Source organism: Hypomesus nipponensis, chromosome 9, assembly GCF_054491055.1.
Source record: "Hypomesus nipponensis isolate SF chromosome 9, ASM5449105v1, whole genome shotgun sequence".
Lineage (NCBI taxonomy): Eukaryota > Metazoa > Chordata > Actinopteri > Osmeriformes > Osmeridae > Hypomesus > Hypomesus nipponensis.
The window spans coordinates 27,081,345-27,105,939 of NC_140369.1; the positions used below are offsets into that span (position 1 = coordinate 27,081,345).

At 45.3% G+C, this 24,595-nt stretch overlaps 1 protein-coding gene across 1 annotated transcript; it reads right to left on the reverse strand.

Moving 5' to 3' along the window:
* Window positions 1–2,217: 2,217 nt before the first annotated feature.
* On the reverse strand, window positions 2,218–16,573 carry optc (opticin). The gene is made up of 6 exons (XM_084705729.1): window positions 16,370–16,573; window positions 6,118–6,286; window positions 4,428–4,586; window positions 2,887–3,089; window positions 2,467–2,562; window positions 2,218–2,385 (listed from the first exon to the last, which is right to left on the reverse strand). Exons 1-6 carry the CDS (start codon window positions 16,571–16,573, stop codon window positions 2,218–2,220), a joined length of 999 nt encoding a protein of 332 aa, XP_084561855.1.
* Between the last annotated feature and the right edge of the window lie 8,022 nt (window positions 16,574–24,595).

Genomic DNA, 24,595 nt, shown 5'->3' on the forward strand with positions numbered 1-24,595 from the left:
GTTGTCAGTTGTGTCGGGGTGTTGGTGTGTCAAATGTGTTGTGATACATGCGTGTGGAAAAGCGTGTTGTGAGGTCTGAACTTCTTTTGGCAAATGGAATGGGAGCTGCACTTGTAGATTTCCGGACCACGCCAGCGCATCGTTGTAGCCAGTCAGTTATAAAGCATCGGGATAGCCTTTGACTGCTCCTGTGTGGAGAATGAACTAATGTTAATGTTGCTCAGTCAGTACAAGCTGATCTCAGTCCTGCAATGTTTGGATCAAGAACATGCGAGGAATGATCTGACTGTGACGGCCCACGGCGTTGTTTGTTTTCTGGTCTGTTCTTTGTTCTGTGTTAGGCATAGCCAGTGGTCATGTCAGGTCTGAGATCAGGTTTAGCATCATAGGCGCATAAGCCACAAATCCCTGCTTACCTGTGTTATCCACGGCAATCAAGACAGCAACAATTATAAACAGTCACAGAGTTATTCTGATTTACAGTACGTGACATCATAAGTCTCACCACGATATACACTTACAGTCAGACACACACATGATCTCAGTGAAACAGATGTGTATCACCCTGAGAGACACTGGCTGCTGTCTTGCATAATGTTACTTCAGTATGTTGTGTCTCAGCCCTTTAGGACAGTGGTCCTCCCTGGTGCCCAACAACACAGAGAACTTGACACAAATAGTATCCCACTTTTGCATTCAGTACACCAAACACACATACATACTCAATCTGAAACTATAGACCTGGCCAGAAAAAGCTGATCATTTCTTCAAAATGTAAAAGGATAGTTAATCATGTTCTTATATTTTCTTTCTCCTGAAGCTACTAGCATTGCTTTACGTATTTCATGAACCAGATTGTAAAATAGTTGTCGTTAATCAGTGGTTTAGATCAATGGAAAAGCTAAAAGAAGGTGAATTAATAACACGTCAGGATAGGTGTGTAACTGTAGACGTCATCATTTAACCTAAGCAACCACCTGCAGCACACAAACGTTCATTTAAAATTAGAAGTGGATCTTTGTAGATCTGAGTAGGTAGAAAGTGAAAGTATACAATATATAACTGTAGCAAGAAGGAAATAAACACAGAAGACAGACAAGAAGAAAAAAACCTTGGTTTAGAGTAGTTTTCTTCTCTGCTATTATTTTGTTCAAACTATTTCACAATGTATTAATTATATTGATTATATATTCAAATTACTATGCTCAAATTAACATTACTCCTCTTAACAATCATCAATAAAATTAATGTACTGCATTAATACACGAACATGAGATTAAGGCCATCTTCACTTATATAAACAGTTTATAGATCTGGAAAGCAAGTATGTGAGGGTATCCCTGAATATTTGTCAATGTGGAAAAAACATGATTTATTTCTGATTATTCATAAACTAAGGTATTTATGTGTCATGAAAATGTTTTGCGCCTCAATAGAATGTGAGAGATGCCATCATGTGGGAAGTTGACAGAACTGCACTCAGGTAACAACCATTGAATCAAGTTTAGTTTCCAGTAGTAACTGCTTTAATTTTCGAGACATCTTAACATCAAATCAGTCAACAAATAAAAATCATGTTATATAAAAAACAACACTTTAAACACAACAGTTTAATTCATTGGAAAAATAATGCAAGCTACTTACTAAGTTATTTGGCAGTGTTTGGTTACAACATGCTAATAGTTGGTCTGCCAATGGTAAGAAACTTTTTTGTCCAGCGCCTTTAAGGATCCATACAAGTTTCATCCCTACAGAACTTCACCCCCTCCCCCCATGAGAGAGTGCCCCCCCCCCCCCCCCCCCCGAGAGAGTGCCCCCTCCCTCCCCCCAAGAGAGTGCCCCCTCCCTCCCCCCTCCCCTACAGAGAGAGTGCCCCCTCCCTCCCCCCTCCCCTACAGAGAGAGTGCCCCCTCCCCCCTCCCCTACAGACAGAGTGTCCCCCCCTCCCCTACAGAGAGAGTACCCCCTCCCTCCCCTCCCCCGAGAGAGTGCCCCCCCCCTCCCCTACAGAGAGAGTGCCCCCTCCCCCCCACAGAGAGAGTGCCCCCTTCCTCCCTCCCCCCCCCCCCCGAGAGAGTGCCCCCTCCACCCCCCTCCCCTACAGAGAAAGTGCCCCCTCCCCCCCCTCCCCTACAGAGAGTGCCTCCTCCCTCCCCTACAGAGAGAGTGCCCCCTCCCTCCCCCCTCCCCTACAGAAAGAGTTTCCCCCTTCCCCCCTCAGAACCCCCCGATGGGGAGGCGTGGCAGGCAGGTGTAGGCCCGGCCCCACCAGCGTAGGTGCAGAGGGTTCCCGTCCAGCCGGATGTCCTCCAGGGGGCGCCGGACGTAGCTGCGGTTGTGACGATTACAGAACGTGTCCTCGCTCAGACTTTGGATGTTGTTGTTCTACAGGGACAAAAGAGAAGTAGGAAGGAGTGAGAAAGAGAAGAGTGTGTGAGTGTGTGTGTGTGTGTTGTGTTTACCCACCTGCAGGTGTAACACTCGCAGACTTTCTGGCAGAGGCGTGGGGATGTAGTCTAGCTTGTTATTGGAGAGATACAGGAACTCTAGTTGACTAATATCCTGTCCAGGTAGAAAGGACAAAATATATTACGGCCATTAGGTGGAGCCCCGCCTCCACAACTTCAAGCTGCTCTCTCCCCAGTTATGGCTCAGTCTGCAGACCTACAGCCTGAGCATAGTATCGTCTGGTTCACGTCAGAGTCTAAAGACTTTAGGAATGTTATGCAAAGATATAGGAGCTCATCCTCAACAAGTGTGTGTGTTTAAACAGCATACATCAAGTATGGAAACATAATGTGCCTTGAAAAGAAAATGCATATTTCAGCATGAGTGTGTTGATTTGGGCTGGGCTGGGCAAAACCAGCCTGCAACATCTGCATATACCTTGAAGGCTTCCTGCTGCACGCCGGCGGAGGTCAGGAGGTTGCTGCGGAAGTCGATGAGTCTCATGGTGGCTGGCAGCGCTGGGAGGATGTGCAGGTTGTTGTCAGCCAATAGCAGGTCCTCGAGCTGGGGCAGGGGTAGGAACACATCTTTATCGATCCCAGAAATCTGATTCCCTGTGAGATCAATGCGCTTCAGTTTGTCTGGAAAAAGGGAATGAATACAAGTAATCAAAAATTGCATCATGTCTTTTAGAACACAGGAAGGAATGAAAGTAATCAAAAGCTGCATTAAGATTGTCTCGAACATAGGAATGAATCATATTACTCTTGTTAAAATCCCTTCAGTCTTGTCAACACAAGCATTGCAACTTGATGGTTAGGGTGGTAGGTAGTGTGGGGCTGGTATCTGAAGGCTACTTCTCTCCCATCATTCAGTGTGTGCCTGCAGGGGCGATTTAGGCACGGGCAGACTGGGGCGGCATTTTTTCATGTCACGTGGGGGCGCACGAGCATTTAAAAAAAGAAATCTCTGCGCGGTTTTCTCTTATTTATAATTTCTGTTTGTGGGGAATTGGCATATTGACGCCCCCTTCAGGCAGCTGCAGGCACCCCTGCTTGCTGAGACAGTGCCGTGCAGCATTTTCCTTCGTTTATCCCCGCCAGGTAGTAGCGGTGCTTGTTTCGTGGGATGTCAGGGGGCGGCCGACGGGGGGCGCCCTGGGCGCACAATGTGCCAGGTGTGTGTATACCAGTGGGGAACCTTCAGGGCCTTCTACGCCTTCAGAGAAGGCCTAAACAACTTATAAATATAAATATATTTAATACTAGGGCTGCATGAATCATCGAATTTTAATCACGATCTCGATTTCGGCTTCCCACGATCAAATGATCAAGCAATATTTAAAATGCGTAATTCCGTTCATAGAACGCTCCGTATCAATTTTCTTTTTTGCAAAGCCAATCTAGTGTTCCGTAAACCAATAGGTGCGTTCGACATCGGCTGTGGCTGCATGAAACGACCAGCGAGAGTTGCCGCTTGCTGTCGGGGAGGAGTTATAAACGTCTCCTTAAGTCGGAAAATTTGTCATTTTATGGCTATGGTGGACGGGGTCCCCGGAACTTTTCAGATACGATGACGTTCAGTTGCCATGACACTGGGGTTAGCTTGCGCTCTATAGCTATAGCTAATGTCAAGATGAACATGAAAGGTGAAAGAAATATGCAGCTCCATCTCTATCATTTATTTACCAGTTTAGTTAGTGTACTACTTCAGATTCAAGTATTATCACTTAATAGATACGCGTTACTCCTACGCAGAAGGCGAGCGTTGTACTGAGTGTGCCTGAACAGATGTTATTGACGTTATGGTCTATTTGTTTACATCCGTGTCATCCTTAGCTAATTAAAGGATTGCACTTGTTTAACCCATTCAATTAATCGTATTGTTGCTTTTCTCCGTGATTATTTTTTTCTCGGCGGTGATGGCTGAGGTTAAGGCCCAGCTGTAGTACTCACGGTTCGTCACTGGTGTATACTTACTAAGGTTGACAAAGTCAGTATTCTTGACATGTCTGATCCGGTTGAAGCGGCCATAGAAATGTGTTGTATCTTTAGGAAGAGGAGGGATCTGTTCTATGTCGATGTCATCGCAGTACACACTCCCTCCGATACATACACACAACAGACACGTGGGCATTCCTGCAGAAAGAGGGATGACATTGTAATGTTAGCAATAACAGTGTAGTCTTAGTGTGTCTCCATCAACACTATCTAAAAGCAAGAAAAATGTGCGGCATATGTTTATCATACATATATTATAAAAATATTCCCCCCAAAATGGGGGAATACTGCAAAAAGTAGTACTGCAGTAGAAATATGGGTCAATAACATTGGTCAGAAATTTAATTTGTGAATAAGATAGTCATAGTCCATCAAATCACAAAAACAAAAACTAACTTTGGGCATTTCAAGATATTTATTTAGTTACATGATACCTTATTCCCAATTTTCCTAATCTATTAGTTTGGGAAGCTGACAACCTGGTGACCTGGTGTACCCAAAACAACTTGGAGCTCAATGCTCTTCAGACAGTGGAGATGGTTGTGGACTTCAAGAAGAACTCAGCCCCACTTAGCCCCATCACCCTGTGCGACCTTCCAGTCAACACAGTAGAGTCCATCCGCTTCCTGGGCACTATCCTCTCCCAGGACCTCAAGGGGGAACTGAACATCAGCTCCCTCACAAAGAAAACACAACAAAGGATGCTTCCTGTTGCAGCTGAAGAAATTCAACGTGCCAAAGACAATGATGGTGCACGTCTACACAGCCATCATTGATTCTGATTCAGAATAGGTTATGGCAAAAATGTATGTATATTCAACTTAATTTAGCCACATTTCCATTTGTCCCAATAAATGTATGGTAATGAATATCAGAGTGGAAAATACTGAACGTATGTGGCATGCAGAACACGTGGCAGTCCGGTACACTATTAGAGTGTACGCAGTGGGGGGGGGGGGGGGGGGGCATGTTCTCCACATCTGGGTTTAACAGCTTATTTTGAAAAACAGACATCATGAAAGGTTTATATTGTTTTTCAAACACAAAGTTACGTGCAAACGTAACTTATTGGAAATGGAAGATGCGCCTATTGGAACCATTGACTGAGAATGTGAAGCCGATTGGAAACCTTGCTGCTTGGGTGTTTACAGACCAATCAAAGCTTACGAGCTAAACTGGCATCTGTGTTTATCATGGGGACACTTTGTTTGAGGTAAACAGGGGGGAGTATGTGAACTTAATAAGACACCAGAATTCCTTTATGAACTTTCCGAAACCTTAAACTTAATCTCAACATCAACCAGATTATCAGATATATAAATTATATTCTGTTGACAGTTTACCAATGTTTTACAAATGTACTGATGATCTACATTAAGTTTTGGGAATTAAGATATATATGGTAGATATGTTCTTTTTATTGTCAGCTCTTCATACAATATTATAGCAAAAGCTTTCAGAATCAGCGGAGGATATTAAGAGTCAAGCTAAGGATTGGGATGAAGGGAAGGCATTTTGTTATTTTGTGTGCATTTTCTCCTGATAGGACTGTCTAAAATGTTAAGACTTTTGCGGGATGTATCTGTTGTAGCGTCTACCATGATAAATGCATTTTCATATCTACTAGATCTGGGTTATGATCACACAAACACACAGTGCAGTGACTTACCCAGGCCAGTCTCAGGGCCAAACAAACCCGGTCCTCTGAAGTCCAGGGTGACGGGTGGCGGGGGAGTGGTCGGCCGAGGGGGCAGCGCTCCCCCCTCTTCATACTCAGGGGGCGCAGTGGCATGAGGAGGGGTGGCAGCGGCTGCCGGGGCAACAGTTCCCACCTCAATCTGCCAGTTAAAGGAAAGGTATGATGAGATCACCAAAATGGCGCTGATGATGGCAGCCTCAGAGGGTCAATGCGCCCTGTTTCTCTTGTATTGTCTGTTAGTTCAGTGTTCTGACAGGATTTTTGAAGTTCTCTAACCAGAGACAAACTTATAAACACTTTACACTTTTCTGCATCCAGCGGCAGAATTAGTGGGCATTCTTGTGAAAGCCGTGCTAGGCCTTGCTCATGCAACGAAATGCTGTCAAAGGGGAAAGCAAGGGGGTGCGCTAGTGCAGCTACGCAGACGCGGGATCCGAACTGTGCTTCCAAGTTTTTTCCTCTCCAATGTACGTTCACTGTGCAACAAAATGGACGAACTTCAGCTAGTGATGGTGAAAAACTTGAAAGACCGTGATTTGATCCCGGACACCGCGTTACAACTGACAGGCTTTCAACTCCTGAGAGCTGATCGGAACATAGCAGTCTCCGGCAAAACAAAAGGCAGTGGTATTTGTTTTTACACTAACAATGGCTGGTGTGTAAATATGACAGAGATTCAGCTACATTTATCTCCGGATCTAATTTTTTATAAACTGTAAACCTTTCTATTCGCCTCGCGAATTTGCGTTGCTCTTTCTGGTCGGAGTTTACTTGCCGCCGGGTCCACAGGCCAACGTCAAAAGGCCCAACACATGCTCGCCGACCAGATTCTGAGTGTGGAGCAAGCAAATCCGGATTCCCTGGTTATCGTACTCGGCGACTTTAACATAGGTAATCACAGCCACAAACTCCCCAAATACAGACAATTCATCAAATGCCTTACCAAAGAAGGGAACACTGGACCACTGCTACACTATGGTCAGTAAAGCCTACCACGCTGTCCCCCGAGCAGCACTGGGACACTGACCATGCCATGGTCCACCGGATTCCTAGCCTGGCTTCCAGCCCAACTTAGAAGTTGGGTCTGGAGGGGCTCGTATTGGGGACAAACTATATAAAACCAGGAGCTGGGCGGACCAATGAAATTGCCAGGGCGGGCTTTATACAATGATGGACAGATGATCAACAGTAACGTAATCAACAACGTCACAAAAGAGCGCTTGGGTTGAATTCGTTTTCAACAAACAACATATTATGTTGCTATGATTGGTTGTAGGTCTATCCAATTGAGCAAAGAGGCATTTGTTTTAAGAGTTCGGTTGAAACACGCCCCATAGTCACAGCCCAACGGAGAGTTATCAGAACTCATATTCTGACTAGAATTATGAGTATGACAACGTCAGGCTACCTGATTCCTGCATACAGGCAGAAACTTAAGCTCTGTAGACCTGCTGTGAGGACATCAAAACAGTGGACCAGTGAGTCTATGGAGGATCTGCGGGCGTGCTTGGACTGTACTGACAGGGATATGTTCATGACTGCTACCACTGGTCTGGATGAGCTCACAGAGGCTGTGACACCGCTGTACACCAACATGCACCAGGGTGAGATACAACAACGACAAAACCTGGTTCACAGCAAAACTCAGAAGTTTGAGGTTGGAGAAGGAGGAAGCGTTTAGGAATGGGGATAGAAACAGATTCAAGGAGTCGAAGAACAAGTTTAGCAAGGTGGTGAGACTAAAACACAAAATCTCGGCTAATGACTCTGCTTCTGTCTGGAGAGGGCTCAGGCAGATCACCAACTACAAGCCAGAACCCCCCACACCATTAACGACTCTCGCCTGGCCAATAACCTGAACAAGTTCTATGGTAGATTTGAAAGACAATTGGGCTGCCTTGATCAACACCTACCCACCCAAGAGCACCCCCCCCCCCACCACCACCACCACAGAGACGACTCTATCCATTCAGGCAGGAGAAGACTGTTCAAGACGCAGAACCCACACAAAGCAGCTGGGCCAGACTCTGTCTCTCCAGCCATCCTCAAGCATTGTGCTGACCAGCTGTCTCCGGTGTTCACCAACATCTTTAATACCTCCCTGGAGACATGGCATGTGCCAGCCTGTCTCAAGTCCTCCACCATCATTCCCGTGCCCAAAAAGCGAAGGCCAACTGGACTTAATGATTAAAGACCCATCGCCCGACCTCTGTGGTAATGAAGTCTTTTGAGCGCCAGGATCCTGTTTGGGGACTTCAGCTCTGCCTTCAACACATTTTACATTTATTCATCTAGCAGATGCTTTTATCCAAAGCGACTTCCAAGAGAGAACTTTACAAAGTGCATAGGTCACTGATAATAACAACAAGATAGCCCCAAAGCATTGCAGGTAGCCAAAACAAGAAGCACACATTGTGAACAACCACAAAATAAATGCCAAAGGGAAGAACCATAAGAGGATGTAGTTAAGCAAGTTACAATTAAACAACATGAATCTCTAAGTGCAAGTGTACCTGCAGAAAACCAAGCAGCAGTTAAATAAAAATAAAATGAACTAAAATAGAATATTTTGCAACGAATACAACAGTTTAAATCAGTTACTAACTCACTAATCAACAAGAGCAACAAGTCTCTAAGCAAGAGTCATTGTGATCCTTGAGGAAACTAGCATTGGGTTCAGCAAACCATTCCTAAGTACCGTTGTACTCCCAGAACAAGTGCGTCTTGAGCCTTCTCTTGAAGGTGGAGAGACAGTCTGTCTCTGATGGAGGTGGGGAGTTGATTCCACCACTGGGGGGCCAGACAGGAGAAGAGCTTGTGTTGGGACCGGACGGTCCTGAGCAGTGGGACCACCAGGCGGTTGTCTGTAGAAGACCGTAGGTGGCGGGTGGGGGTGTAGGGCTGCAGGAGAGACTTGATGTAGTCGGGTGCAGTCCCGTTCACTGCTCGGAAGGTCAGTACCAGCGTCTTGAATCTGATACGGGCCGTGATGGGAAGCCAGTGGAGGGAGATGAGGAGCGGAGTAACGTGGGAGCGTCTGGGTAGGTTGCAGTAGTCCAACTTGGATAGGACAAGTGCTTGGACAAGCAGCTGGTTGGAGTGCTCAGACAAGTATCTCCTGATCTTCCGGATGTTGTAGAGGGTGAATCTACACGACCGGGAGACTGCAGCAATGTGGGCCGTGAGGGAGAGCTCGTCATCCATGGTAACCCCAAGGTTCCTGGTAGTGGATGAAGGGGTCACTGTCGCAGATCCCAGGGTGATTGAGAGGTTGTGGGAGATGGAGGGTTTGGCCGGGATGATGAAAAGCTCTGTTTTGGTGAGGTTCAGCTGGAGGTGGTGGTCGGTCATCCAGGCGGAGATATCTGCGAGGCAGGCCTCAATCCTAGCTGATATCCCCGGATCGGTCGGGGAAACGACAGGTACAGCTGCGTGTCATCAGAGTAGCAGTGGTAGGAGAAGCCATGGGAGGTGATGATTGGTCCAAGTGAGGTGGTGTACAGAAAGAAGAGGAGGGGTCCAAGGACAAAGCCCTGTAGGACACCAGTGGAGAGCTGGTGAGGGTCTGACAGTTTGCCTCCCCAGGAGTCCTGGTAGGAACTTCCCGACAGGTAGGATGAGATCCACTGGAGTGCAGTGCCAGTGATGCCCATCTCAGAAAGTCTGTAGAGCAGGATCTGGTGGTTAACCATATCAAACGCTGCAGAAAGGTCCAGCAGAATGATGACGGATGACCTTGAAGCTGCTCTGGCAAACTGGAGGGCAGTGGTGACTGAAAGGAGCGCAGTCTCACCATCATCCCCGCTCTGCTTCAGGACAGTGGCAGCTGAAGAAATTCAAACTTCCAAAAAACAATGATGGGGCACTTCTACACAGCCATCATTGAGTCTATCCTCACATCCTCCATCACCATCTGATACACTGCTGCCACTGCCAAGGACAAGAGCAGACTGCAGCGTATCATCCGCACAGCTGGGAAGGTGATTGGCTGCAATCTACCTACCCTCGAGGACCTGCACACCTCGAAGACCCTGAGGCAAGTGAGGAAGATTGTGGCCGACTCCTCCCAATCTGGACACTCTCTGTTCCAGCTACTCCCCTCCGGCAGAAGGCTACGGTCCATCAGGACCAAAACTTGAGAAAGGACGCCGGCGTGGCTTGTTTGCAGCTTCTCTAACCGAAAACCAAAATCCGAATTTCTTTGCAGCGCAACCGCTGTTGTTTTAGTATAGCTTACAGTACAACCTTTATCGACCTGTACTACATCGAGTAACTTATACTAGTGTCGTTGGTCACTAGAAATCATTGTGGATTTATTTGTGCTCTGCATGGATTCCGCCGACCCAAGCGGCTGTCTACTTAGCAGTTTTCCATCGCTGCCTACTACCGTGAGGCTTTTTCACCCAAACTCACTGTTGCCTTTTACTGTGGCCGACGGCCCTCCTCTGTGCATCACGAGCAAATGGCTAGCAGACCGCTCTCCACAACTGGAATGATGCTGAACTATTCCGCCACCCAACTGAAGACTTTCAACAACTACAACCCTCCATAGTGCATAACAGTCATTGAACAACTTGGATTTGTTCGCCGGCCCGTTACATTTACAGAAGTTACAGTCAAAAGTCTGTTCTCTCTCAGTCTGATCACAACATCCCATCCCTCTGGTCTGGCGTACGCACCGTCGCATCTCGAACACGTCATCAGGGCGCTGCCACTCCTAGGACTAGTAACGCTGAAGTCTCCAGGACAACACTACGCACTGACTGGGTTGGTAAATGTGGAGTGGATTTCAGACTACTCCAACCAATACACAGAGTTACTGCTGCACCAGGCATCAAGATTTAACTTTTTAATGCACAATCCATCACAAACAAATCTTGCCTCATACATGACCCTATTCTGGGTAAGTGTTTGGATTTGATGTGCCTTACAGAAACCTAGTGGTCTGGCTGTCATTTACCGGAGTGATCTGATCTTGTCCCTATAACCCTGCCTGAGTTGTCTTCATTTGAATGCCTTGCATTTAAATGTAAGCCCCCTCTCTCTACGACGATACTTCTTATCTACCATCCACCCAAACCAAACTCTTCTTTCACCCAAGAGATGTCCAACCTTCTCTCAACCTTCTGTACAAGGTCTGCCAATATCATCTTACTTGGAGATATGAATATTCATTTAAATTCCTCCACCTGCCATTACAAACTCTGCTCATCTCAGCAATATTCTGATGTATGATCTGGGTGTCTCTGACCACAAGGCCATCTCCATTATAATGTCTTCACCGTCCACCCTCATCAAGCCCAAACGATCAATCTGCTTCAGAAATCTGAAAAAACATCAACCCAGAGACTATGGCGTCTGACCTCCAGCATCTCTTTTCTGTAGTGTTTATCAGCCATGGACTCAGTGGATTATTACAATAATACTCTCAGGAGCATTCTGGATCTTCACACCCCGGTCAAAACTAGAACGGTCACTTTCTCCTGATCAGCCCCTGGTACATCGGTGAGCTATGAAAAATGAAGGCTGCTAGGCGTGCCATGTAGAGGAGATACAAAGCCACAGGACTACTCAAAGACACTTTCAGAGGCACAGTCACAGTCCTACTCCAACGTCATCAGAAACAATCCCGGAAACTCTAAACAGCTGTTTTCCACCGTAAATCATCTTCTCAAACCTCAAACCCCCTCACTTAAAGAAACTACAGAAGAGCACTGTAACCCTTTTCTAAACAAAAATAGATTTGATTCATTTTACCTTTCCTGGTTCCTCAACACTACCCGCCCTGACTGTTCACTTACAGTTTGCAATCTCCCAGCCCCTACACTACTTTCCAGAAATATAACAACAAGAGGCTCAGAAGATAATTAAAAGGATGAAACCCGCCACCTGTGCCCTTGACCCCATTCCCACAGCTCTAATGAAAGCAAACACCTATAAGCCCTCTGATTACCACTATAATAAACCACTCCCTCCAGTCTGGAAATGTTCCATCTGCTCTAAAAACTGCCATAATCAGATCACTTCTCAAAAACCCCACCCTTGATCCGGATGTATTTGCAAATTACAAGCCTATTACAAATCTTCCATTCCTCTCCAAAGTACTGGAAAAAGTTGTTGCTGTACACCTCCAGGACCATTTTAAACATAACAACCTGTTCGAAAAATTCAGTCTGGTTTCCGCTCTGCTCACAGCACAAAAACATCCCTGGTTAGTCACAAACGACCTACAAATGGCAGCTGATGCTGGCTCACCTTCTCTCCTTATACTCCTTGATCTGTCTGCTGCGTTCGAGACTGTGAATCATGGTATACTCCTCAACCGGCCTGGACTCACCGACACTGCTCTGGTTTAAATCATACCTCACTGACAGAACGGAATACATTTCACATGGAAGTGCAAGGTCCCGGCAACACACAGTCACCTGCGGGGTCCCCCTGGGGTCAGTCCTGGGCCCCGTCCTCTTCATCACCTACATCCTCCCCCTCGGCCATGTCATTCGCCGCCATGGTGTGTCATTTCACTGCTATGCCGATGACACACAACTGTACATGAAATCAGAAACACACCCTCTGCTTTTCAAAAAAATAATCTATGTCTTCACTCACCACCTGTCTTGAGGAGATAAAGGTGTGGATGAAACACGATTTCAGCTAAACAGCTCCAAGACTGAGGCAATTCTTGTTGACACCTCACATCAAATCCAGTCATCCTCCGTAACCGGTATAACCATTTCTGGCCATGACATTCCCCTTACCACAACTGTCACCAATCTTGGTGTAAAATTTGACCCACAACTCACCTTTGAAGCCCATATCAAAAACCTCGGCAAGATTTCTTTCTACCTTCTCAGAAATATTGCTAAACTCCATTCCACTCTCACCTAAACTGATGCCGAAAAACGGGACAGTGCAGCAAGGATCTTGATGAGTGCGTAAATACGACCACATCACACCCATTCTCCATTCACTTCATTGCCTTCCCGTTTCTGCCAGGATAGAATTCAAGGTCTCCCTTCTCACCCATCAGTGCATCCATGGCAATGCTCCCCCCTACCTGAAATAATCGTTCAATCGTATTTACAGTTAGTCATTTAGCAGACGCTCTTATCCAGAGCGACTAACAGTAAGTACAGGGACATTCTCCCCGAGGCAAGTAGGGTGAAGTGCCTTGCCCAAGGACACAACGTCATGTGCACTGGCTGGGAATCGAACCGGCAACCTTCTGATTACCAGCCCGATGCTCTACCCGCTCAGCCACCTGACTCCCTATTTATGTATTTACGAAACCTGCAGGTCATCGGGTAAACAGCGCCTTTGTCAGCCCACTATACCGTACATTGCGACCATTTAAACGCGTAATTGAATGGGCCTCCTTCTCTCTTTCTATCACGGATCAGCCACCAAAGTCAAAACAGCGATGACTGTTAAATAATCCTGATGCCAATATTTGTAATGTAGCGAGGAGTTTAACAACTGCCGGAAAGGAATGTGAACGATGAGTCGGAGATTCGTTGTAATCTTTGATTTCTTCGAGTTACTGTAATATTGCATGGCTGCTTAATCTGTAATGTGTAATGATTTTGTGTTCACTCAACTCAAAAAGTGTGATCCTTGTGGCCAAAATTCTTTGGCCTATGTCTTTGTCTTGCTCGGGTTACGGCTGCCATTTCACCAGGATGCAGCAGGATGCAGCGGATCATTTTAAAAAGCGGATCATTTTCACTGCAAAATGGAAGCACGCTTTCACGGGCGGTTTCTGTACATTCCGCGGAATGTATAATTAGTCACACTTTACGCATCTCCTGCCATCTCTGGGGAACTCCCACTTTCCACTTCCTCCTGTGAATGCATATGCATGACACGGAAAAGCGCAATTTGACATTTTCAGTTCCCGCAGACAGGCAGTCTGCACTTTTACTTCAGTGTGGCATGTTTGTACATACCTCGCCATGCTATTACGTGCAAATTGCGAAACAAATACGCCTGGGTGCAAAAGCGTTAGTGCATGAAGCCCTCAGACTTTTGAAAAAAGGACTAAAAACATTTATTTTTAGCAGATCTTATGAGTTTAAATGATCTAATTGTATTTTATATTGATGTTTTAGCTTCTTTTATAATCTTAACTGCAGCACTTTGAGATCTGTTTTTGGATGAAAGGTGCGTTAGAAATGAAATTTATTATTAATATTATTATTTAAAAAATGTATTTGTATAGCCCTTTTTACACGCATGCATGGCACAGAGGGAGACATAAGAACAGTTTCTTCCCATCCGCTGCTGGCCTCTTCTACAAGGCCAAGGACTCGCACTGAGAACACTTGATCTATATTTATAATTCACCACCTTTTTGCACAATTAATTTTTCACAATTAATTTTGCATTATGCTGCCTGATTTCACCATGTAACATTTCAAATTGTATATTTTATATTCATATCTATTTTATATCTACATTGTTTAGCTCTTTAGTATATTGTTTAGCTCTCTAGGACATGGTAGCTCTTTAGTATTAGACCTTTAAATTGCATTTATACATTCAGCTTTTTCAACATTATTAGTTTTTTTGTTGATCTGTATATGTTTATTGTATGCACTTCCCTGCCACAGTAAATCCTGTTGTTGACAGTGTGTGTAGCTATGAGGGAATAAAACCCGGCAGGTTAACGGCTCCTGTCCCTCTGCCAGGGTTCCTGAAGCGAGGCGGCCTTTGCCATTGAGTTTTGGACGCTAACTGTGAAAAGCGGATGGAACAACGAGGCTCTCCAGGATGGCTTCCTGAATTCCCACAGTGAGTCAATTAAGGACGAGTTGGCATCACAGGAGGGACCACAGTGGCTTTACAAATAGGAATTGAGCTGGAAAACCTGGGGGGTATTCCAGGTGCGGGTTTAAGAAACTCTGAGCCTAACCCTAAACTCTGAGTTGATCTACTTTAAAATGGGAAACTCCAGAAAAGTTGCAGGTTCCAGAAAAGCTGATTTGAATTTTTTAGGTCAACTCGGGGTATGTCCACTCTGAGTTAAGCGAGGGCATGAGAACTATTAAAATAAAACATAAATGGAGCTCCATGGCACACGGCAACAAAAAACGTCCTACTTCACCACACTTCAGATATAATTTTTATAACGTGTTTATGGTCAATCTGAGCACATATTCCGGAAAAAAGCAACACGGCTGTGTAGAGAAAATTGGCGTGGGAGACAAATGCTGGCCGAGTCAATGCATACATTTCAATGCAATAGCCAGTTCATACATTGAACATTTAACCCCACTGCCCATTAATAGTAGAGGTGAAAAAGTAGTGGAGTTAATAAAATAGCATGTTCAATGTTATATTGAATATAAAAACATACTACGAACAGGTCAGGCATATGTTTTGAACAGAGCATGAATGCCTTATACAGTGAGATGTTCATTTAATGGCAGGCGAATTCTGCATGTGGAACTGTGGAATTTAATGAAATCTCATGTATTCCAGTTACAAGTAAATGAGTTGTACAAACTGCATCTCATAAAGAAAGTGACACAATTGACCAAGAGATGGTGTAGGCCTACTTAGGGTAAAAGAATAATGGCTAATCTTGAAAAAAGATTTGGAACACCAGTTACAGGAGGGTGCATGGTCACAGGTGATGTTAATTGTTGGAACAATAGCCTATACAAATATTAACTGTTGAATTTCTATTTGTAGGCAACCAAATACAATTTCAATTATTTGTCTTTATTTCAGTGCCAAAAAGCATTTGGTCAGTTCTGAGTGCACGTCCACAGTGTGTAACATTAGCGATGTAAGGGCTGAGAATGTTGCTAAAAATAAATAACCGAGTGTGACAGGAAACGGTAACGTTAACTTAGGTACCATCAGGGAATTAAAGCACATCGAATCACAGCCTTAAAATCCTCTCCTGGCGTATAACTAAGCAAAAATAAATTGTGTTCGAGATCGGTCGGTTGAACCAGGAAAGGACATCCCATGTCTGCCAACTGTATCAGGCTCAGAAAGTGGGGGAGATAGGTAAGAATGCAGAGTTTGTCATGGAAAACCTGCTAGCGAGCAGCTGAGGTTCACTGAGTAAGTTACCCTGGACATCGACCAAAGGTTTTCGTAACCTCTCTTTTTGGAACTGAAAATCCGGTGTATGCCTTTTTTCAGGGTTTTCAGGGTTCACTAAACCTGCTACCTGGAATACCCCCCTGGTATGTGTGTTTGTCCTCATCACCTCTTGGTTTACATCGTTGTAGTCAAAGCTGTCCCCGTAACTGTTGAGGTCCATGTTCTCCCAGTCTGTCTCTCCAGTCAGGTCGTAGTTCTCCAGGTCAAAGCCATCTTCATCGGTTCCCGGACCCTGCTGTGGGGCACATTCCCTGGGGCTTGAGCCCAGAAGGGTCAGGGCCATAGCCACCACCACACACTGCAGCGCCATATACAGGTCTCGCACTCAAATTCCTGTATAGAGATGGGGCAAAAAAGTGCAAACTGAAACTGAACTGGTCATTAATGAGTGAGGAGAATACTTCTTTCACTGTTTGCTGCAAGAGAGAGCACAAACGCTCTGTTCATTCTCGTTTTGAGCACAATACACTTTTTATGGACTATTTTGAATCCTTTGTTACAGTGTTAGTTATTAACTAAATCTGTTCCTTGGTTTCCTGCAAAACCCATCCTCTGCCACGTTTTTCCTGTCAGGAGACAGACCCTTTTCACATGTTCAAACACGCACACAAACTATTATCTACTTCAGACTACTGACAAACCAAGCAGTCACCCAATCCCCAGTTAGTGATTGACACCTCTAAATTTCGTACATTACCACTTCTGCAATGATGATTAATTAACTAAATTAAGTACATGAAAGAAACAAACTTAATAAACGATAAAAAAAAATGTTTGTAGTCTGGTTGCACTAGCACATTCCTTCCCTGTGTAAGGTGGTTCTGTGTGTGTTTGTCCTCTGGTCTCAGAAGGGAGGACAGGGGCACCCAGAAGCTGTCCATCCAAGAGAGGTTTGCTTAGTTGTTAGTGAAAATACTGGAGGAATGTTTGCTTTGAAAGCTGACATGAGGGTGCGAGTCTGGCTTGACTGTCTGTTGTATCTAAAACTATATCCTTTGCGGAACAAGTCAGACTTTTCTAAGAAGCAAATTTGTAAAAAGAAATATATAAGCAATAAGTAAAACAAAATAAAAGGTGTGTGACCCTTGAAAAACATTAATCTAATCCTACAAAATGTACATTTACATTTATTCATTTAGCAGACGGTTTTATCCAAAGCGACTGTAAATGTAATGGCTAAAAACACATTAACGATATATTTTGTAAACCTCTAAGATTTTTTTCAAAAACAGAAAACACACAAAGACACATAATCTTGTGAGATGAGCTTTGAGGTGATGACAATCAGTGTTCTCAGCACACATGAGCGAAGCCCAGATCAGGCATTGAACTTGGGCATCATGCATCATCCGATCATTAACACGTGTTAACTAGCACAAGCCCAGTGGGCTACATCCGATAAGGCGGCATTAAAAAGCTGTGCGGATATACACACACTCACCACCGGTTGCTGTATGATCTGTGCTGCTACCGCCCTCTACCATCCCCTTCTCCCCCTTGTTGTCTGTATGCTCTATCCAACAGGGGGATTATATCACTATTTACTCCCTGCCTCATATTCTATGTATGTATGTTGCTCGCTAATGCTGGAGGCAGGGAGGGCTTCCCCTAGGTTCATCCACGCCAAAGTCAAACCTATTTCCATGTCATGGTTATCAATAAATGCTCAAATCTAATACGTGAGTGTCTTGACTGAATTACAGTAAAGCTCCAGTCTCCAGTTGATTCTACAAAAATCCTATCTCAATCCCTGTGTAAAAGGACATCAGCTTCACCTTCTCTAAGCCTGTAAAGGTCCTAACAAAGACAACAAAATGCCTTCAGCAGTCTTAGAAAACATTAAGACCTGGTTGTAAAATTACAACGTAACTTTTATGTTTCCAAAAAACACATTTGCAAAAAAAAAATTTTAAGAATACATTTACATAGCCAATGGGTCCTTTTGAAAAAGAAAACATTTGCACATTTGTTTTTTGGCTAAAAGTGACGTAATTTTCCAACCACGGTCTTACAGGGTCCGGCACGATTTTAAACTTACCGGCCTCAGGAGTTTTGCAGTTCCTTCCTCCCCTCCAGCCTTCTCCAGTTGGTTTGAGGTTCAGTTGTCAATGCAGGACCTATGTTCTTGGTTACAGCAGAGACACAGCCAGAGGGTGCAGAGGTCATGAGTGGGGGTGGGGGTTCAACGAGGTAGTGGGGGGTTCAGGGGGATGGTGTGTGTGTCGGAGGGGGGGGGGAAAGTTAACGTGTGGTCAGCTGGTACAAATAACCCTCCTGATGTTGGCTCTCTCCCAAAAGGCACGCACAGACACTAACCCTAACAATTTATCTCCCTCTCACACAAATTGTGTGTGTCTATGTCATTCTCTTGCTCACACAACATACAATACAGCACTGCCATTTCTTATCCGGGGGTCCAGGAACTAACTCACAACCAGAAATTAGGAAAATATAAAATACAAAAAGATAATAAATGTTAAATAATTCACAAGATTATAATGAGATCGAATGATATGTATTTAAAAACTGTGAATACATTTTATGTATTTAATTTCGGACTGAGCAATTAAAACAATGCATTCTAAAAACAACACAGAAAAGAAACCAAAACAGTAACCAGGACTTTAGGTGAAGGCAGAGATAAATAAGTAGGTTTTGAGGTGCTAAGGCCCTAATGATCTCCGGGAGCTTGTTCCAGAGTCGTGGCCCCAGCGGGGAGAAGGCACGATCTCCCATTTAATAAATTTTGTCCCGCAATGAGGTTTGAGTTTCAGGACCTAAGTATCCTAGATGTGAAATGAAGGGTGAGGAGGTCCTGGAGATAGGTTGGAGCGGTAGTGTTCATGGCCTTGTGAACTAGGAGAAGGACTTTGTAAATTATTCATTGGTTGATTGGAAGCCAGTGGAGGGAGTGGAGGACTGGGGTGTTCCAATTTCCGTGTCCGGGTGAGAACCCGGGCAGCACTCTTCTGAACATATTGCAGCCTCTGAATGGTTTTTGCTGGTAGACCTGCCAGCAGAGAGTTGCAGTAGTCAAGACGGGAGCTGATGAATGCGTGCACCAGCTATTCTGCAGCATGTTTCGGTAGAGAGGGTCTCAGCCTTGAGATGTTTCTCAGGTGGTAGAATGAAGTTTTGGAAGTTTGATGGATTTAATGTGTGCATTTTATACTTATACCCACCTGGTACTTCATTTATTTTCTGACCTGTTTTATAGTGTATTGTATTGTATTTTTTGCTAGTACTTTCTCCTATGTGCACTGAAGTAAAGGCGAGCTGCTGTAACAAAGAGTTTCCCTTCCGGGATTAATAAATGTATTTCTGATTCTGATCTGATCAAAGGACAATGATGAATCCAGCTTGACACCTCAGGTTTGTGATGAGTGAGGAGAGAGGGGTGGGGTGACCATTTATGGTGATGTGGGTGATACCGGCCTTTTTTGTTTGATGGGGGGTGCCAATAAGAATGGCTTCTAACTTGCTGCCATTTAGCTGTAGGGAGTTGTTGCTCATCCAGTGCTGGATGTCATCCAGGCATTTGGTAGTCCGTGATAGTGCCAGGTGTTTGTCAGGTGAATTTCGGAGGTAGATTTGTGTATCATTCGCATAAGAGTGAAATTGAATGTAATGACTCCAAAGTATTTTTCCCAGGGGCAGCATGTAAATTAAGAAGAGCAGGGGCCCCAGGACTGACCCCTGGGGGACACTGGAGGTAACGCATCTAGTGCTCAAGGTGAGATTGCCAAGGGCAACATATTCCTGCTGTCCTATGAGATAGGAATAAAAGAAGTCCAGGGCATTGCCTGTAATTCCCACCTACTGGAGGCGCCGATACAGGATACCATGGTCCACTGTATCAAAAGCTTCACTTGGATCCAACAAGATTAGTAGACTGTGGGAGCCAGAGTCTGACGACCTTAGGAGGTCATTTACCACCCTCACAAGAGCAGTTTCGGTGCTATGGAGAGGTCTGAAACCAGACTGGAAAGATTCATAAAGCTGGTGGGAGAGGAGGTCATGTAGCTGGAGGATGACGACCTTTCCCTTTGCTAAGAAGTGGAGGTTTGAAATGGGACAGTAGTTGGAGAGGTCGTACGGGTCCAGATTGTGCTTTTTAAGCACAAGTTTGATGACTGCCAGTTTGAGGGAGGGGGCTACTTCACCAGTAGACAGGAACCTGTTTATTATGTGGGTTGCAATAGGGACAACGGCTGTAAGGCACGTTCAATAGAGATGTGGGGATGGGGTCCAAAGAGCTGGTAGAGGAGTTCATATTTCATATTTAAAACAATGCTAGAGAGCTCAGCTTGGGTGACCTCAGAAAAGTGATCAAAGGCTAGGCCATCATGGGGGGCATGATCCGAGGGAAGATCAGGTTGGTCGGGGGTGATGTTGCGCCTGATATTTTCGACCTTTGATTTGAAGAAGTCCATGAAGCGGTTGCAGTCATCAGAGGAGTGGTCGAGGAGCTGCAGGGTTTGAGCATCTGATTTATCGTAGAGAACAGGTGCCTAGGATTTCCAAGGCCAAAGTCAAAGTAATAAGATGCCCTGGTAGCTCTTAGAGCAGAGGAATATACTTTCTGACGTTCACTGAAGGACAGCTTGTGGACAGTTAAGCCAGTTTGCCTAAATCTGCACAACATTTTCTGAACCTCTGATTTTAGGGCTCTAAAATGGTCAGAGAACCAGGGAGGTGACCAATGGAAGGACACCAGCAGTGTTTTTTTAGGGTCAAACCGGTCTAGGCCATCATTAAGAGTGCGGTTGTAGCGGTGCACATGCTCTTCAAGTGAAAGTGCAACATCAGGCTCCGTCAGGGCAGAGGAGAGAGCGTTAGATAGCAGGGCATGGTCAATATCCTTGATCTTACGGCAGGTGATGGAACGCTTGCTGCTGGAGGCAGGTGGTATAACCATAGTGTCCAGTAGTACCACACTGTGGTTAGATATGCCTAGGTCCAGGACATGGGTGTGGCCGTGTTTATGGGTTGGTACTTGTACATGCTGAGTGAGCAGGAGGCAATCCAGGAGGTTGAGGACGTCAACGGCCAGAGGGCACTTGGGAGCATCTACATGGATATTAAAATCACCAAGTACCACCATCCTGGCAAAGGTGGGGCACAGGGTTGTGAGGAGATTTGAGAAATCTGATTTGTACATTTCCTCCGACTTCTTGGTAACCGATGCAAATAAACACTGACAAAGTCTTACAAACAAACGTTGCGCCACCTATTCTTCTGGCGGTGAATTGTTTTCAGCACACACAACCTATGGAGAACCATGAACGCAGTCTATCCGTCCGTATCCGTGCGTATCCGTTGGCCCGCCCATCCGTAAACGGAGACGCAGAAGCAAATTTTGGCCTTAAGACATCAAATGTCAATGCCATGATCAGATATTAAATAATTTAGTGTAAGTGATTTTTTGTGAGAGACTGGATGTTCAGGGAGGCAAATTTAAGGGCCTTCTGTTTTTGGGGGCAGGGTGCATGTTTTTTGAGAGGGAAGATTGTTTCTAGATCCGTGAGCGATAGTCTTGGCACAGTGCAATCGCGTCTTTCTAGAATTAAGCAGCTCAGGGATTGGGAGGTTACAGCAGGGGGACCTATCCCCTGGGCCAGAGCACTGGAGAACCGGGGCCTGGGGTGGAGGAACAGCTTCCGGTGTGCGAGAAATGCACCGCTGTCTGCACCGCATGAAAAATGTTTGCGACCTCAGTTTGCTAGGGTGAATACCATCACCACTGAAAAATAAAGCACGACTCCAGAACAGGTTAAAATTGTTAATAAAAAGGAGATTGTTGGCCACTATAGCACATTGAAGCCAGGTATTCAGGCTCAGGAGTTTACTGAAACGCCAGTTGGCACCGCCCAATGAAGGCGTTGGTCCTGAGATAAAAAACACTTTCCCACTTTGCTTACAAAAGTATAAAAAGATGGTTGAAGTCAACTTTGGTCAACTTGGATCCTTGCGTGACAACATTATTAGCCCCTACATGGATAATAATCCTTATGACGGAGCTTGGGACTGAGGGAATAAGCTCCCGTAGCTTTTCAGTGTTTGTCGACACTGAAGCACCAGGTAAACAGTGTGTAACAGCATAGAAAAAACACATTGATCTGGTGAAGGAGTCACCTATAATCAGGGTGGATGGGAGGAACAAGTGGGGGATGGAAGGCGATGGGCCCACAGCCGACTGCACAGGGAGTACATCGGCCTGGTCCTCCAGGTTAGAGCAGAGGCAACCAACACTGTCAGCTCTGGTTGAAGCTGGATGAGTGTGGTCACCGGAGCGCCTGAGGACAGCATTCTTCAACAGCCTACAGCGAGAGGAGGATGACTTATTCCGAACTGCAGCAGATCTTCGCTGAGACTTGTCCGCTGCTGCGGTGGTGTCCTCGCCAGCAGCTGCTGCCCCAATTGAGGCCAGGTCTTGCGTCATTAGAGTGTGAGATGAGGCGCTCCGGCAGTTTGCCTCAGCGGCAACCTGAACTAGGGGCAGAGTCGACGAGAGCATTGGGGCTTGTGCTTGTTGTGCTTGCTGACAGGCAGGGTGGGCAATAGACCTGATGGCTGGATCATTGTCAGCCAGCAATTCAAACCTGTTAGACAGACTTAGGCGGGGTGGAGAGCCCCCATCGCTGGGTCTTTTTACCTGGTGAACTACCACTTCGGTCCAAGTTGTCTCCGATGAGAGGCACGGCGTGGAGTCCTGCTTGGCAGCACTCATGGCCGTGAGGCGTCTTGACTGGCCCAAGGCAACCTCCATGAGACTGGTGAGAAGAGTTTCTTTCTCCCGAAGCTCCTCTGAGAGCCTGCGGAACTTGTCCCTCATCTTCTCCAGGTCGACCCATCTCAGCCTGCATGGGGTGCCGGCTGGTCTCGAACTCCGTCTCCATGGTCGTGGCTTCGTTACACATGGTGCACTTGACCACACGCTTCAGATTACTGCACATTTGGTTTGTATGTAGGATGTATGGCTTCTTTACATTTTGTTAACTGAACTTGAACTGAACGTAGCCTACTGTATTAGGCTACTGCCTGATGAACGATACTGTGCAGTGGACGCACTCATTCTGGTGTCTGTGAATGGCACGTTCACTCTTTTTATTTATTTTTAATAAGGTGCCAGATTTCTAGAGACTTCCAGGCTAAAAACACACCATTAACAGTCTTGTGTCCAGGGTTACCCAACCTGTCAATTGCTGCGTGTGCTTTCTTTCATCTACTGTCTATGCATGGCAAGTGTGAAAACGCCGAATTGCGTACAGGCAGAGAGCGGTATTGCAGACGGCAGCCACATATTGAAAAAAAGAACTGAACTAACCTAGTTCATTATTTGGAGCTTTGAACTTAGTTCAACATTTTGAATTATGAACTATGAACTGAACTAGTTCATGTAGAAAGTGAACTTTCCCAACACTGCTTATTACAATACACATTGTGAATTGATTGGTGAATGTTTGATTTTATTTTTGTATATGCTAGCTTAACGTTTAGCCTATCTAGCTTTAGCTATTTTCCAACAACATCCTGCACATTCTTTTCAATATCTAACCTGTCTGCTGCCTTATGCCTATACGTGCATGTAATGATGTTTAATAGCCATGTCTAAATGCTTTCAATAGGCTATACCAGACAGTAAACGTTAGCCTACCCTGGTGGCTGAGTTTCACTCATTGCTGTTGGGCTGGGGGTCAGACGTAGCGTCCTCTTAAACACCTCGCCACAAATCCAAATGAAGATAATTTTGCCAGCTTTGCCAGCCTTAAATCCTGCTCTTTGCGTTTGTGCCGCTTCCTGCAGCCACTTTTGTGTTTTTGAAAGAAGGGCATGATGGGGTAGCCTACTTACCGCAATTACTCAACATGTAATGCAACACAACAGGATGGCAAACGATCACAACGTGTGGGTGGGCTATAGAATCGTTGACAACATATTACGCAGACAATATTACTTAATAAAAACGAGATTCGTTTCATTCAGCAAAAGGCAAATGAGGCCAAATGAATATTTGCTGTTGTTAAGACTGGCTATTGTTAAAATGTTTGAGATGAGAATGAGCAGATGAGAATAACCATAATTGAGAAATGTTTGCGAATTGATCGGACTGGATCATATGTTAACCTTTCTGTGATTTACGCGGAGCGAGGGGCCCAGTCAGTTCTTCAGGTAGAGTTCTCACTTGAGATCGAGGACGGGCCCCCTTTCGCCACGGGCCCTAGTGCAGCTGCACTCCCTGCACTCCCTATAGTTACGCCACTGGCCGTGTAATAAGCGGGATAATGTATAGAACTCCGGTCATTATCGGGGAAATAAGCCCCTTCATGGC